This window comes from Phodopus roborovskii, unplaced genomic scaffold (genome assembly GCF_943737965.1).
Source record: "Phodopus roborovskii unplaced genomic scaffold, PHOROB, whole genome shotgun sequence".
In the NCBI taxonomy this organism is placed as follows: Eukaryota; Metazoa; Chordata; class Mammalia; order Rodentia; family Cricetidae; genus Phodopus; species Phodopus roborovskii.
In genome coordinates, this window is record NW_026126433.1 from 2,742,570 (window position 1) to 2,759,161 (window position 16,592).

Consider the following 16,592-nt stretch of genomic DNA (forward strand, 5'->3'; position numbering starts at 1 on the left):
GTTAAGAGAACATATTATAAGCAGATTGTTTAAGTCCTAGCTCTATTACTTGCTGTGTAACCTTGGGTGGGCATATTACTCTGTGCTTTGGTGCTCCCTACCAAATGGGCATACCTCAGACCTGAACTGAGTCTCCTGGGCTTAGACAGTATGATACACAGGAAGTCTTCACTCATGTTAGCTAGTGTGCTAGGGACAAAATAGGACCAAGCCAGGAAACGTGAAGTATATCGTGCTTAGCAGGCAAACACTAAATATGAGCTGCACTTGTGTGGAGGGCCAGGAAAAAGGCAATGGAACAATGCGGAGAGAAACCCCATGACTCCAGAGAGGTTTGTGTTAGGATAGTTCTTGGAGGCTGTGAGGAAGAGAGTCTAGTCTGCATTGCTGACAGACAACTCTGGTACAGAAGGGAAAATATGGAGAAGATGGGATAGGAGACAAACATGCCTGTAATCCTGGGAGCTCAAACAAAGCTGTTGGCAGTTAGCCTGGGCTACATGGTCAGACCCCACCATCTCAAAAGCGATGGAGGAAAGATATTACTGATGAGGGATAATGGACTCTTGGCTAAGGGACAGAGAGGTAGAATGCAGATTTGTTCAGGTGATAAAATCGGCAAGCTCAGACTAAGGGAAATGAGGTTGAGCCACTGTGGATGGTTCTAGTATTTAACTTGCATGATAAAAAAGCAGGAGGAAAGGAGTTTTGCTTTGAGGGCCGGTGGAATAAACAGAATTGGTGTTTAGGATACACCATTGGCCAGCTTTGGCCAAGATTTTTGGACTCACTGGGCATATGGACAGGAGTAAAGGAGTACAATATATGAACAGATTCGGGGTTGGTTCTGGAAAGCCCATCACTGAAAAACCAAAGAGTTTATCTAGCAAAGAAGAATGGTCAAAGTAGGGGACACTAAAAAGTAAATCAATTCATGGAAAATGGTAAAAATTCCAAGAAAGAGGTCAAGTGGAACCAAGTATCACCCCTTGGAGCTGGCACTTAGGAAAAAAGAGCTTTAAGAAAATCTATAAGCTGTTGTTGCAATAAAGTCTAAGGGAGTGCCGCAAGAGACAACCTTCTTCGTTAATATTTCAGGTTGCTAGGTTGAGTTCCTAGAGAATATCCACAGGTGTGATCCAGTTTCACGCTTGCTACGTGTTATTTTCTTAGGGCCTTGAAAGAAGCTAACCGCATCAGTGTAAACAGGCTGCTGAAGGCAAGAATGAGTGAGTGACAATTCTGTAGCGCCAAAGATCTGCTTCCGTAGGGCTCAAGGAGCTCCCAACACGTGGCTAGTTCTAAGCAGTAGTAGGAAGTCTTGAGGAGTTACAAAACAGTTCTTTTAGTAGAAACTTGGGAGGCTGTTAACTTCTAGGGCTTATCTGGTGTTGTATGCCTGTGTTGAAGGGAGACAGACCCATGCTGGTGATGAAGATGTGGATGATACTGTTGGGTGACATACACAAACCTGAGTAGCTTTTAAAAGAGCCATACTTGCTGTTTTATTTCCTTCCTCTGCAGGGAGCACTATGTTTCCTTGCAGCACACACACGTCCTCTGGACCGCAGCTCAGAAGCCAGGCTAGGTCGAGCTTGGACAGTTCACCATGATAGTGACTCTAGGTGCAATGGTTTCCCGTATTCTTCCCAAAACTTACCCGGGAAACTCTGACGTGGGGCTATTAGCAGCGCACGGCGGACAGGACGCGGCCGTGACCCTGGCGCCCTGAGTGGGGGCGCGCACAGGGCCCCGCCGACTCGGGTGCCCACGCGCTGGCCGGCCGGCGCCCCGCTGGTGCCCGCTCGCCGCGCGGGTCTGGGAGCATGGCCTCAGCCCCGGTGGCCGGGTCGCCCAGCCGCTCGCGCCACGGATGCCGGCAGGCCAGGCCGCCCACCCCGGGGCCCGCGCCCTCCGCCTCCCGCGGCCGGGCCGCTCCGCGGGCCGCCGCACTGCGCATGAGCGGGAGCCCGGCGAGCCCGTGAGAGGCGCCACCGCCGCCGCCGCCGTCCATTCGCTGCGGAGCCGGAGGAGGAGGGGAGAGGTCCGGAGGACACCAACATGGTGAGGCACCGCGGCGCCGTGCCGCCCGGCCCGGGACCCCGACCCGGACGCGCTCCGCTACCACTGCTCGGCCGGCGCCGGACTCGGCCGGTCCCCTCCTGGCGCCGCCGCTACGCGAGGGCCGGGCAGCGGAGCGCGGCGGGGCCTAGTCGCCGGAGCGGGGCCGGGCGCCGGGCGCGGAGGCGTTGGGGGACGGCCCGCGCCCCATTGTGCGGCCGGGCGGCGCCTGGGCAGCGGGCCCGGCTCTGCCCGGTCCCGGCCGGGCCCCTCGGTGCTGGCGGCTCGGGTGAGCCGGCATCGGCCTTCCCCGTCCGGACGCGCTGGCGCCGGGCGCCCGGGAGTTGGGGCGGCTCGGCAGAGGCTCGGTCCCAGCGAGAGGACTGGGAGGCTCCGGGCTGCGGACGGAAGTGCAGCCGGGGGACCCGAGACCTGCTGCCTTCCGAGCGCCCGCTCTGTTTGCTTGGGGTGGGAGGAGTAATTGCTTTATTATAGCAGTTAGGGACCATTTGTGATTCTTAAAAACAGTTTGTCAAGTTGCTCGCCTCCTGGTTTTTGTTGGGGGGGGGGTGAGAAAAAGTCACGGAAGCTGGAAGACGCTGTAGTGAGCTGACTCCTTTGTCATTAAGTACCTGGCGCTGCTGGACACTGTTTTTCAGTTTGGAAGAATACAGTCACACCTTGTTGGAGTTCCAGCCAGGCTGCTGGGTGAATAGTAAAAGTGAATGGGTCCTTTTGCTCCGGAGAGCAGAAGGGCTTCATTGGGGAGGAGGATGTGTGCTCCAGTCTTCGGTTTGGGGGGTTGTTTTCGCTCAGTGACACTTATGTGGCTCCAGCCTCCAGCTGCTTTAGTTTTGTGTGAATTATGTGATTTGGTCCCACATATTCAAGATTTTTCTTCTGTGCTAAGTTCGTAAAACTTTGTAAGAAGGCGTCCCAGTAAAGTACAGGATTGAGATTAAGTTCAAAGACCCAACAGAGAGAGAGTCTGCAGTTTCTTCTTGGATAGGCCCTGGACATCGCTCCTGAACCCCTAAGAGTTTCCACTCTGTTCCTGAGGTGCTTGTAGCAGGCTGACATACTGAAGTGCGGGTCTCCAATGGACACTTATCATTGCAGTGTGTATGTGCAGCTTCCAACAGCCCATCTCAGATTTTTCTCGAATGCAGTGCCTGTCAGTGCTCTGGGCATGTAGGATTCATGCTATTTAGATGGGAGCTCACTTTGGGTTTGGGCTTGTAGCCTTCTATCCCTTTGGTTAATATTAAATTAGCTCATTTTGGAACGTAGCCGTAAGTCATGCAATCGTCCTGGTTGTGACAAGATGCCCTTAACTTTCTATGCCTTAACTCATTTCATGTCACTTGTACTATCTTGGTTTAGAAAGTCAATATGGGCCCATAAGGATCTTACAGTAAATTTATTTCATTATAAATTTATAGTTTTCTCTTAGTACAAGTTTACTCTTTTAGGAGTTTTTTGTTTGTTTGTTTGTTTTTGTTTTTGTTTTGTTTTTGGTAGGGTCGCCATAGCTAATTTCTACAACACGAATTATTGTCAGTTTTAGGAAGGACATAAATGACAGGATATCTGAAACATTTATGTAAGGAAAAAAATTCAGTTACCTGTCTTTCACACTCAACAGAGAGACCAAAAATAACCCCGGGCTGGGGATCAAACCTAGGCATGCCTGATAGGCAAGTGTATTTTAAGAAGTATCCAAACATCTGAGTTTTCTCCTTATAAGATTGGGCAGGACTGGGTTTGTTAACTTCTCAAGTTCTGCTGAACGTGATAAGTTTATGATTCTAATGATTGTTTTAAATATGTAAGATATATGTAGATTGTGTAACCTATTTGATTTTTATAAATCACCAGGAGGTTTTTAGACCTGTGATATCTTATGAGACCATTTGGCTTATCCCCTCTCCTTTACAAAAGTAGAAGTGGAGGTTCAAGAAGGTTTTGAGGTTCAGGTTTGTCAGATGATTACAAAAATATAACTATTTTCTCCCAGCCTGTCATTTCCTGGTTTTGTGGTACATGTAAATAAGTTTTTTTTTAAATCAAGCCAAAAATGGTTGAAAATTGCATTTGAGATTAAGTTATATTAAATAGGAAAATAAGTATTACAATAAAATATGTTAAGTAGAAAAATTAAAATTAATGGGTAGCTAATGTTAATTACTGTTTTTAATGGCTTTAAAAATATGGACTTTGAAATGTATATTACATTTTCTGCAAATAGCAGGCCCTAAAAATTCAATGTGTATATTTGTTCTGGGTTGTTTAGAATTTGTTGCACATCTTCTGTGTAGCTGGAAGTAAAGGAGGACCTGACTGCTTTGGGCATTCATTAAAGTATCTGCTATCTGTTATGTTCCTCACGCTGTTATAAGCCCTGAGATGTATCTTATCAGACAGAAACCTAGAAAGTCAGACAGAAATCTAGGGAAAGTCAAAAAGTAAACATTGTATATATTTTCCTTTCCGCTACTGTTTAGAAGGTGTTAAGTGTTATGGGGAAAAGACACTGGTAGGAGCAGAAGGTGATTAGAGGGGCAGGGCCATGGTGGAAGTGGGGATACAAAATAGCAAACTAGTATCTGCACCACTGAGGAGAGAAAACTTGAGCAAACCAGAGTTGTGAGAATAAGCCTTGCAGAAGCAGGGTGGAGAGCAGCTTGCGAGACTGGTGTCTGGAGACCACTCTAAGTGTATGGAGGAGGCCACTAGAGTGGAGGGAGTGAAAACTGGGGCTCTGCCTTAGTAAGCATTGTAAACATACCAGACTTATACTTCCCAGAGAGATGGGAAGCCCAGCTAAACTCTGGGTGATATGGCAGTGTTCCTTTTGTCTCAGGTATCCTGTTACAATATGATATCTTCAAACAGTCCTTTACATACTAGATTCTCATTTAAGGTGTTTTTGAGACACACTTTCTCTGTGTAGCTCTGGCTGTCCTGGAATGCATTCTGTAAACCAGGTTGTCCTTGAACTCACAGAGATCCACCTGCCTCTACCTCCCTGAGTGCTGGGATTAAAGGCATCTGCCACTATCTCCCTCCACCCACGTGCTAAAGAGTTTTGAATTCTGTTTTATAATGTTTAATACATTTCCCTCTAACTGTTCTAATTTTTTTTAAAAAATGATTTTCTTAAGTTGTTGGACATTTTGGTGAGTATGTACATCAATGACTATATGCAGATAACTGGGCCTTTGAGGAGAGAAGAAATTGAGATTTATTGAGAATGTAGTGCAAGCTCATCTGACAGCTTATAACCATGTATTCCTGCTCTCACTTGCGGAGTAGGCAGTATTACCACCACCTGTCAACAAAGCTGCCAAATGTCTTGGTGGTTCTTGATGATCTGATCAAGGTGAAGAGCTAGTATAGGGAAGAGCAGGGAGTTCCGAAGGTCCTGATTCCATGTGGGATTCCTTCTCCAGACCTGTTTTTTTTTGGGGGGGGGGTAGTGGAGAGAAGAGAGAGAGAATTGAGAATTAAGCAGTTATTTCATTGCTGGTATGGAATCTCTTGCTAGTTTGACCATGTTGCTTCTATATTAAATCAGGTGGTCTGGTGTAGACATTAAATATGTAATTGAAAATTAAAACTTTGGTGTATAGTGAAGAACATTGGAAGTAAAATTAACTGAATGTGAGTTTTATTTTTCTTAAGTTGTAAAGGAATAGGACTCATTTGAGTCAAGTGCCTTTTTATTTCAGACTCTTAGGTTGGTGCATACATAGAGAAAATCGGAGGTAGCCCCTTTCACACACAGCTCTGAGGTGCTGAAGACCAGCTCAGAGGCTTGTGTAAGGTACACAAGTACTCTTCCATTCTGCTACATCCCCTGCCAAGAAAGTCTCCTTGAAGTATAGGATGTGAAGTTATGGATATGGTTGTGCCTATAATCCCAGCACGCCGGGAGCTAAGGCATGAGGATCACAAATGGGAATAAATGGCAGAATTGAGTTTCAGAGACAACCAGGGTTATATAGTAAGACCCTACCTCAAAGCAAGCAAACAACAACAAAACAATACAAACAGAAATTGTACTGTGTGGTATTCAGGCCATGGTGGAGTCAGCCATGACAGTTGAAGAGAACTACTTCAAATAGAATTCAATTGCTGTGTGGACAGAAACAAGTTATTGAATGGGTGAATAGTTGATTTACCTCACTATGTCCAAAGCCATCTTTCATTACTCCTAGGATTTAAAAAAAATTTTTAATGTTTTATTTTATGTGCATTGGTGTTTTACCTAGATGTATGTCAATAGTAAACTACAAGTCTGCATTGTAATTTTTTTTTTGTTTTAATATGGAATGATTCATGAATTTGCACATTATCCTTGCTCATAGGCCATGTTAATCTCAGTATCATTCCAATTTTAATATATTTATTCAAATAATACATTTCTAAAGAATTGTGTTGAATTAAACATTTGAATCCCTCTAAGCACATTGATCAGTTGCTGAAGTATATATAACCAATCCCCTTGTTAGGTTGGTATGTTTTAATTTTAATAAACATTAAGGGGCCAAAGTGTTGGCAGAATGCTTGAATTAGGCCCTGGGCTTTATCCCACCACCATATAGATGAGCCATGGTGGTTATGCCTATAATCCCAGCACCCTAGGGGTCTAGACCAGAAGGTCAGAAGTCATCCTTAACTATGTATGGAATACATGAGCAGTCCTATCTCACATTTATAGTATTTGCTACATTATTAGAGTTTTGCTTAAGATTTGAGTAGGTAAGAAATCTTAAAATTAGGTTCCACTTTTTAAGGATCTTTATGAAACAAATACTGTATTGACTGTTGAATGCTAACCATTGTAGTTATCTATGAAACTTTAAAAATATACAGTTCTTTGGGTTCTTGTTGCTTTTGGTTTCTTTTTCTTAACTTTTTTTTTTTTTGTAGAAAATGTGTATGGAAAGGGTAAAGCAATTTTCTTTTCATTCATTCATTCATTCATTCATTCATTTTTGAGGCGAGATTGCTCAGGCTCAATTGATCTTAATGCTTCATCTTGTTCTCAGGTGGCTAAGGCAATGATGATTGCACCCAGCTTGAAGAACCAAGTTACCTGCTAGGACCACTTGTTAGATGGTCAAGTCATAAGCTAGGGAAGACCAGCTGAAAAGTGACCAACAAAAGTAAAATTGAAGGGACTTATTTCTGTCCTCTCACCATATTTAGCTAGAAATTATCAAAACTCACTTTTAAGTGATCAAACACTTTCTGTTGGAATTTGACAGCAGCCATCTTTTGACTAACCTAACAATTTTGAAGAATAATGAAGAGAAAATTGAATGTCTGTGAATAGAACACTTGTTACAAACCTGTGAGGGTCAGGTGTGACTGTTCATGCCTCTGATTCTGGCAGTGCGGTGAGACAGGATTGCTGTTGAGTTCAAGACTACCAAGGCTACATGGCAAGGTGTAGGCCAGCCTACACTACAGTATGAGTAAGACCCTGCTCAAACAAGGAATTCTCTCTGCAACCATTTTGAATCATATAGACTTACTTCCTGATTATGTCATTGTACATAGTAACTACACAGCATTTCTGACTTTCTGCTCAGTAGGGTACTGCCTACCTCTTAGGTGATTTAAACTATTTATTATTCATGCTGCAGAAAACTAAAGGATGAATGAACAGCTGCACTGGCCTAATAACTTATTAGTAATTATTCTACACTGTAGATTAAATTGTAAAAGAGTATTCTGAGAGTTCTGTTTCTTTTAGCTTAGTATTGGAAATTGTACCCAGTGCCTTAAGTTCTGACTGTATTTTCTGTGTCCAGCCTTTCCACTGGAAAAGGAAACCATGACTTCCAGTAGCTGTAGGTCTTTCTATCTTTTCATTCAAAGCTGTAGATTGTAATCTGATTAAAAAAACAGACTGTCATGGAACCATAAATATACTTTTCTTCTTGTTTTACTACTTGTCTTAAAAATAACCTATCCCCTTATTTCCCCAGCAAAGCCCTAAGTAAATGTTCCATCTCAGCCCCTGTGTTAACCTGGGCACTAGATAGGGAACCAGTGTTTGTAATTAGATTGCTGATACTTGCATTTGAGAAGGGAAAAGTTGGTTCCATTAGAGGAGGTGAAGAATGCTTTCCTCTTCTCCCCTGCACTTTTGTAATCTTTGTTTTCATTTCCCCATGAAGATGTGTGCAGAATAATGGAAAGGTAGCATTCTTTGAAGGCAGGTACCATTCTTTGGGTAGATCTATTTGGTGAGTGTAGTAGTTCTTATCCTGAGATGATGTGCCCAGTGAGACCACTTTTCAGAGCTATCATATGTAAATCAAGCTCTGAATCCAGCTTGGGCAGTTGAGGGCAGGACTAGCTCTCAAGTTTCAGGCTAGCCCATGGCCACAAAGGAAGATCCTATCTCTTCCCCCCACCCGAAAAAAAGAAAAGTTGGCCAGCTTAAGATCTGACAGACAATAGTAGCTTGAATAAATACAAGCTATTAGTTTTATTATTATGTCATTATTTTTCATTTACCATTTAAGTAATTTTGTTTTGTCCTCCCCTCCCATTATTCTTGCTTAATGTATGGTCCTATAAGAATCCTTACTACATAACAAGTTAAGGTTAATTTGATTAAGTTAAATGCCTAGAACACTTTGTTTACTGAGGCACAGATTAGCTTTGTAGGAGTGGAATGGAAACCTTGCCAGGTTGGTGTGAGAGGAGACTTCAGTTTTGACAAGCCATGTTATAGTGCACCTCTGCAGCAGAAGAAAGATGTGGGCAGTTCACTCTTACCTTAGCCTGACTTTCCTGGAGTAGAGCTTTGTCCCTAGGTGAAAGTCTTCTGTTGCAGCAGGCCACCTCACTGAATCAACTTTTCCTGCACTTTTGACCTGTGATCTGTGGGGAGGCCAGTTGAGTGGTTGGGTATGGGTAACATTGCACTTTGTCTTCAGCAGACTGTCTTATATAAGAAAACATAGCTCGCTAGCTAAAGCTAGCTCTTACAAATCTCGTAGGAATTTTAAAATGTTAATCACATGCTAATCACTTTAGCCACACAGAGCTTTTTAAAAAAATATATTACATTATGTATTTATGTGTAGGGCTTCATATGTGCCAAAGTGCATATTTGGAAGTTGGTACAACTTGTCAGAGTTAGTTCTGTCTTTCTACACATGTGGGTCTTGGGGATTGAACTTGGGTCATCAGGCTTGATAGCAAATGCCTCTACAGGCTAGCCATCTCAGTGGCACCTGCTGTACACAGAGCATTTAATGAAAGTGACACATGGTTGTTCAGGTATTTTGTTTTTACTTTGAGTCAGAATTTAAGTTGCCCTGCCTAGCCTATGTAGACCAGGATGACCTGAACTCATACAGATCTGCTTTCTGTGCTACTACACCTGACTTTTGTGAATTAGGTATCAGCTGACTAGAATTGCATTCTAAAAAGTAATTCCAGAGCTGAGAGATGGCTTAGTATGTAAGAGATGGTGCTCTTACAGAGGACCCAGGTTAGATATCCACATGGCAGCTCACAATCCTCTGTGACTCCAGTTCTAGAGGGTCTGATGCCGTCCCTCCCTCCCTCATCTAGCAATTGCAGGCACTTAATGTGCATCCATACCTGCAGGCGAAACACTCATGTTCCCTTTAGAAATTACAGAACTGTGGACCTGAGTGTCTTTTCTGCAGTTGAGATTGAAGCTGAAGCTTAGGGGTGAGGTAAGCAGATGAATATTGTGGGTGAAAATAAGTGAATTTTTTTGTTTTGTTTTGTTTTTACAAGTGCCATTTCCTCAGTAAAGTTATTTCTGTTTTGGAAATTTGAAGTGTAGTTGGCCAGAAGGTCATTTTCCATGTACATGATTTGTCTTGGGGAACATAATAGGAAGACTTTCCTGTCATTATGTTTTGCTGTAATCTGTTAACCTAGTCATTGTTTTTTGAGTTTAGCAGTAAAATATGCCTGAAAATGTGCTTGGCTAGATCCAAAACACCCTATTTGAGGTTTTCAGATGAACTACTTGTTTTGGTACTGGAGATTAAACTTGCAGTAGTTACTGTACTGCTGAACCACACCATCTTCTTGAAAAAGCTGTAAATTTATTGAGTTAAAAAAAGTAGGGAAATTTTAAATACAAAGTGGTATGTGTTCGCATTTAAGCATTTTTTTTATTTTATAAGGCAAATAGATGAGTTTTAATTGTTGAGATTCTGGAATTTTTCCAGGTTTTCTCCCCTGTCCCTCTTTCCCCCCTTCCTTCTCCCCCCCCTCTCATTTTAAAATCTAGAATAAAACTAAGAATTTTAATTCAGCCTGAGTATTATGTCCTCAAATGCTTACCACTCTTGACTTCTCTTGAAAACTTGGTAGTGTCCAAGTGGCTTTAATACGTGAAGATTGGAGGTTGCACTGCTTAATCCTATTTACCAGCCACTCTGTTCTAGTCCTTTTCAATATACATAAAGGAAATCTAATATTCACATTTGACTGTTAAGTCTTTGAGGCTGTCTCATGGAAAAAGGTCTTCAGTAGCTTTTTAATGGAAATAGAAAAGAACCTACAGCCAGATGTGGTGGCGCACACCTTTAATCCCAGCACTCAGGAAGAGGCAGGCTGAGTTTGAGGCCAGCCTGGTCTACATAGTGAGTTCCAGAACAACCAGGGCTATACAGAGAAACCCTGTTTCAAAAAAACAAATTTAGAAAGAAAAATCTGTTTTTTCTTCCTCTTTAGTATTTGTTTTTAATTTCTCCTCTTATCTCTGACTTCTCAGTAATGTTCTGCTTAATCTAGTGAGCCTTCTTTTGAGATTGGGCAACTTTTGAAGCCATTCTCTCGTGGAATTGGAATATCTTGCCCCAAACCACCTGTGTGGCCTGGGAAAAGAGGATGGGCATGTGAGGGTTCTAACCATCTTGAGCAGAGGGCAGATGTAGTTTACCCTGGAGAGCCCTATGGTCTGCAAAAAGTGCATCACCCAGGGGGAAATGGGTCGCAAAAACTTGCTCTGGGTACAGAGCTGAGAGGATGTGACAACCAGCCAACCATAAGAAGCAGAGGGGTGCTTATCAGACATGGCAGGGGCAGCAGGGGCAGGCTGGAAGCAGCCATCACTAACCTTTCCCCTCCGCCGCCCTCTACTATCAGTTCTTGCCAGGTGCTACTCAGTTTATGAGGTTACACACAGATGACTAGTTGCTTTTGAAGAATGTGTTTATTTCTCCACAGACCAAACGTTTATACTTGGAGCAGGCAGAATAGTTACTGTATTAAAAACTAACTGGTATGACATGAAATTAAGTAGTTAGTATAATGTTGTTGCTTAGTTAGACAAGATATCTTCTAATACCTACTTTCTGTCAGGGAGTTACCAATGCACTGAACAGCTCTTGGCTTGTAGAAGTAGATTAAACTCTGCTTTTTAGTTCCTGTCTTCAGGAGGGAGCAGTGTACTGGGCTCAAACTGTCTTGCTGCCTGTGACTTTAGAAGAATGGGGGAGACTATGTAAGAAGTTATTATATCAGGGTTAATTCAGAAGTAGTTTCCAAGTTCACTTTCTAGATTATCTGGTGGCTGTGGTGATCACAATGACACTGAGCATTTTAAAGGGATATAAACATGTCAGATACCCTGTAGTTCTAGGGAGAAGTATGCTGTGTTTCAGAATAATTTCCACGGTGTTTGCTCTTAGTTAATTAACTTTTGGGAATTTAAATTATTTCCTTTTTGGCTATTTCCTTGGGAGTGTCATTGAATAATACAGTTCAAGGATAAGAATAATCCTGGGTCTTTGAGAGATCTCATGTGCTAGGCTAGAGGAGTGCTTCTCAACCTTCCTAAAGCTGCCACCCTTTAATACAGTTCCTCATGTTGTGGTGTCCCAAAATGACTTTGTTTCTACTTCATAACTGCATTTTTATTACAGTTATGAATCATAATGTAAATGATTTCAGAGGTAGAGGTTTGTTAAAGGGGTCATGACCCACAGGTTGAGAACCAATGGGGTATAACTTATGTGTTATCCAGAGGTAGAAGGGTTATCAGGCTAGTATATTTTACAATTTCTGTTTCAGTGGAGGATAGTGGTTGAGGTTGTAATTTGAACTTCATTCATTAACATTTGCCAAGAGACTAGAGAGTGATAGATAAGGCTCATGGGCACAAATGTTTTTCATGTTCTGAGAGAGAGGCTTTGTTTTATACTTGATTTTGCAGTCTTATTTTCACCCTGTGATAACGGTAATGCTATTTATCTTTGATAGTGTCTCTTGAGATTCTCAAAAGCTTTTTAAATATCCATTAAGCAGGGAGATTTCTAGAAAAATTACCAGGACTTGAGTTTGTAAGGCTATTTTGTTCTTCCCTCATTTCTCCTGCACAAGCTGGGTGAGTTTCAAAAACTAAGAACTCATCCTTCTGGGTCTGTTTACCCCACATTCTGAAAGAGGCTGGAGTTTGGGATGTGCCAGTTTGGACTAGGTCAGAGTTTAGGGGTTGGGGGTAGGAGTAGGGGTGGGGTCTTAGTTGTGTTGCTTAAAAGAATACTATATCTTTAATGTGTTTGGCCCTCCATTTACATTGTAGCATTAAAAGAGCTGAGGAAACTGAATTGGGTCTTGAAGGAGGAAGAGTGTAGTGCGCCTTTGTCCCCAGGAGCCCAACTTGAGAGGTGGGGAGAGCACACAGTCTCTGCCAGTAGGAGAGAGCAGAGAGCCTGATAGCCCTGCCTCATTTTGCTTTGGGTTTAAGTCAGAGAAGTGAAAACTTGATGCCTTTTAGGCACAAGCAAAGAAAAAGAGATGATTCCTTCTAGGGAAAGAAAAGGGACTCTTAATGTGAAGTGTCTCAGGGACCAGCAGTGAGTTCTATCCCTACAACATCTATGGGAGAAGGGAGAATTGACTCCTACAAATTGTCCTCTGCCATCCACATTAGCATCTTGACATGTGTGTCCATACATTTGTGCAATTCATGCACATACCCACATGCACACACATATGCTATCTAAATAAATAGATTACCTTTTTAAAGGAAGTATCTAAGTAGGGTAGATGGTTCTTATTTGAGGGAATTCTAGTAAGAATTGTTTCCTAAACACCATCTAGGCTGTTCATATTCTGTTACCTTCCTCCATTTGGTGAAAATAGCAGACTCAGGCAGGTAGTGCTGGACTGGGCATTCGGATTGCAGCAGTACCTGTTTAGTTCTCCTTCCCATAGAGAATTGACTCAGTGTGTCTTCTTTGACAAGGAGGCTGACTACTCTTGCTCCGTCTACGCTGGCTTCTTCTTCCAGAACTGTGCTATACATTGTGCTTTGGATACTTTTAAATTGTCTTGTTGGTTAATGATAGACCACAAATAAGTCTTAGAAAATAAAAATTCTTCCATGTTTTATGAAGAAAAACATTCCTAATGTTGATGACTTAGCTACATTGAAATGTGTAGTGATGTGTGATTTTTTTTTTTTACCCAGTTTTAGTTTGTTTTCTGGTTCTCATAGAACAAGTTGAAATCATCGCAGAAGGATAAAGTTCGTCAGTTTATGATCTTCACACAATCTAGTGAAAAAACTGCAGTGAGTTGTCTTTCTCAAAATGACTGGAAGTTAGATGTTGCAACAGATAATTTTTTTCAAAATCCAGAACTTTATATACGGGAGAGTGTAAAAGGATCATTGGACAGGAAGAAGCTAGAACAACTTTACAATAGATACAAAGGTGAGTGCCACACTACTTAAATGCTTTGAGTGAAGTTTTCCTGAGTGAAAGGATTGTCTGAGACACAGCTCAGTGTGTGTAGCAGGGCTACAGTAGGCCCTGGGACTAGAAAGATCTTAGAAGTGGCTTTCCTTTGCACTTAATCCCTTCTAGCCCCATCCCCCATCTTGTAGTTTGAGAATGGAAGATTAGAGGCAATTTTTCCTGACCTTGTGTTTGTAAAACTTGCTGAGCCAGGTTTTAAGAAAGTCTGTATAATAACTTTTTGTAACGTAACACATACTTTTAAAACTTGGATATCTGGGCATAATGGTACAAGCCTATATCTCAGAGGCAGAGGCAGTCAGACTGAGAGTTCAGGGTTAGTCTGGTCTAAATTATTAAGACCATCACTGAGAGGGAGGAAAAGCAAAATAAATAAATAAATAAATAAATAAATAAATAAATAAATAAATATTCACAGTTTAACTTACCCTTATTCTCCTGAGGGTAACCTGTATTTAATAGTCCAGCATGAATACATACATGTCTTTTGTTTTCACAGACATATATAGAGGTATTTTCAAAATTTCTCCCAAATGGTATTATACTTTATGCTCCAAAGATTTGTTTTATTTTTTGTTTTTAGTAATGCTGGGAGTAAATCCAGGGTTTTACCATCCTGTAGGCCAGGCAAGTGCTCTACCATTAAACTGCACACAGCCTGATGTGTGTCATCATAATTGCTACTTTAGATGTTTAGCAAATCATATTTGGTAGCAGTAGAGGGGACTCTCTTTGTATATATATTTTTTATTTTTTAAAGTTTTACAGTTTCCTGTTGTAAACATCAAACTTAGACTGTTGAGATTAAGGTTGAATTGTATATTAGTTTTACTAGAACTTAAGTGATTGTGGTAAAATGATTTTGTTTTAAGAATCAAAGTTTTCTCATTTCATATTGCTAATTTTGAATACCTGACTAAATAAAATGTGGGTGTGTTGACCAAAGCCCCTTGTCTTTGTATAAACATGTCTGATTTTATTTGTGTGTGTAACATTTTTACATGGATACGTTTAGGGTGGGTTGTATTTTTTTTTTAAGACCTAATTATGCAACTCTGGATATTTTAGATCAGTCTAGCCTTGAACTCATAGAAATCAACCTGCTTCTGCCTCCCTAGTACTGGGAGTGTGACACTAAGCCTGTGGCTCCATAAGTGGAATTTTAAATAAATTAAATGTCTGACTACTTTTACACTTCCCTATACACTTTAATAGTGACTTTTGTTTTTATATGGGGAAACATCTATAAAGACAATACTGCTTCATGTCTTTCATATATTGTGATTTGTTTTAAAATAGAAAACAAAACAGTATCTTTTTGTTAGGAACAAAACATAAGTAAGTATGGCACTAATTTTATATTGTATCGGTGTCTTTTAAAGATCCTCAAGATGAAAATAAAATTGGAATAGATGGTATACAGCAGTTCTGTGATGACCTGGCCCTCGATCCAGCCAGCATCAGTGTGCTGATCATTGCATGGAAGTTCAGGGCAGCCACACAGTGTGAGTTCTCCAAACAGGAGTTCATGGACGGCATGACAGAGTTAGGGTGAGTACGCAACTTCCATAGGAGATGAGGCCCAAACTGTGACAATGATGGACCTCATTTTTTTCATCTGTTTTTAAATGGAAATTTGTTTTGACTAGCCCACAAACAGTATTGAGTCAATATGTTGTTTCTCTGGTATTTTCTGAGTTTGCCAAATACCTGTTTCATTTTGTATCCTCCTCTAACTGCATTGTCTTTTAATCATTTGTTCCTAGAAGGGAGCTACTATTCAAATTAATATTAAAATTATCAGACATTAATATTTATAGCAAAGTGAAACGAGCAAGTAAATAATTTCTTAATTTCAGGCTGTGTATTCTAAACTGGTAAAATGTAAAATTTAATAACTAGAGGGTATTAAGTGCTTTTTGTTCTACTTAGTGCCTTGCTGGCTGGTTTAGCTGAATGTGTTTGAATAGATAGGTTGAAAAGTAATAGGTCAAGGTTTTGTTGACAATTTGTTTGGTGGGACTGTCTGAAAGCTTGGCCTGGTGGGCAGCCCAATGGTCCCCAGCCTTCAGCAGGCAGATCCAAGCAGGTCAGTTCAGGTCATTCTCAGCCACATAGGAACTCAGGGCCAGCTCGAGCTACAATGTGAGATCCTGTCTCTAAAATATAACCGAACAGAAAAGGCTCACATTAACAGAGCATGGCTTCATCCCAGTAACTGCTTTGCCTACCTCTTCATAACCACTTCTGTGAGGGAAGTATTTACAGACCCAAAAGAGATCATAAAACCAGGTGATATTCCACTCAGGACTAAAAGCAGGTACACTGCTTACTGAGTGTGAGGGACATTGGAAAACTGGGCCCAGTCAGGATACAACCTCACTAGTAATTTGACCACAGAATGTGTAAAGAAGTACTATACTGTGTAAAAGAAAACCCTAAGGTGTAAAGAGGTGGTAAAAGCTCTTGCCACCCCTGGGACTGCATGAAGTGAGCCAGCCAGCCAGTCCCTTGGGGGAGAGGCAGGGCTGCAGGAGAGGGATGCTTACTCTAAAGCTTCAATGCAGGATAAAAATTGGTTAGAGACCAAAGGGTGAGATGCTATTAAGTGTTGTCACCACTGGTAGAATCTGCTGGGACCTTTCATACACTAAAACCATTTCCCTCTATTGACAACAACCTGGGTAAAAATTTCTCTTCCTCTTCTGGCCTTGTAGCCCTGTCAGTAGACCCTGACGTGGGGCTAACTGGCAA

At 41.7% G+C, this 16,592-nt stretch overlaps 1 protein-coding gene and 1 pseudogene across 4 annotated transcripts in view; one reads left to right on the plus strand and one right to left on the minus strand.

Moving 5' to 3' along the window:
• Positions 1-16,592, plus strand: part of Dcun1d1 (defective in cullin neddylation 1 domain containing 1) — a 35,503-nt gene that overhangs the window by 2,464 nt on the left and 16,447 nt on the right. For 3 of the 4 annotated variants that reach the window (XM_051185812.1, XM_051185811.1, XM_051185809.1), the window contains 2 exons: positions 13,577-13,793; positions 15,221-15,389. In XM_051185812.1, coding sequence (XP_051041769.1) covers positions 13,619-13,793; positions 15,221-15,389 — 344 coding nt within the window. In that variant the 5' untranslated portion in view covers positions 13,577-13,618. Of the gene's footprint in view, positions 1-1,914; positions 2,065-13,576; positions 13,794-15,220; positions 15,390-16,592 lie in introns of those variants that run through there. The other variant, XM_051185810.1, reaches the window with a different exon arrangement.
• On the minus strand, positions 6,385-6,484 carry LOC127223770 (uncharacterized; annotated as a pseudogene).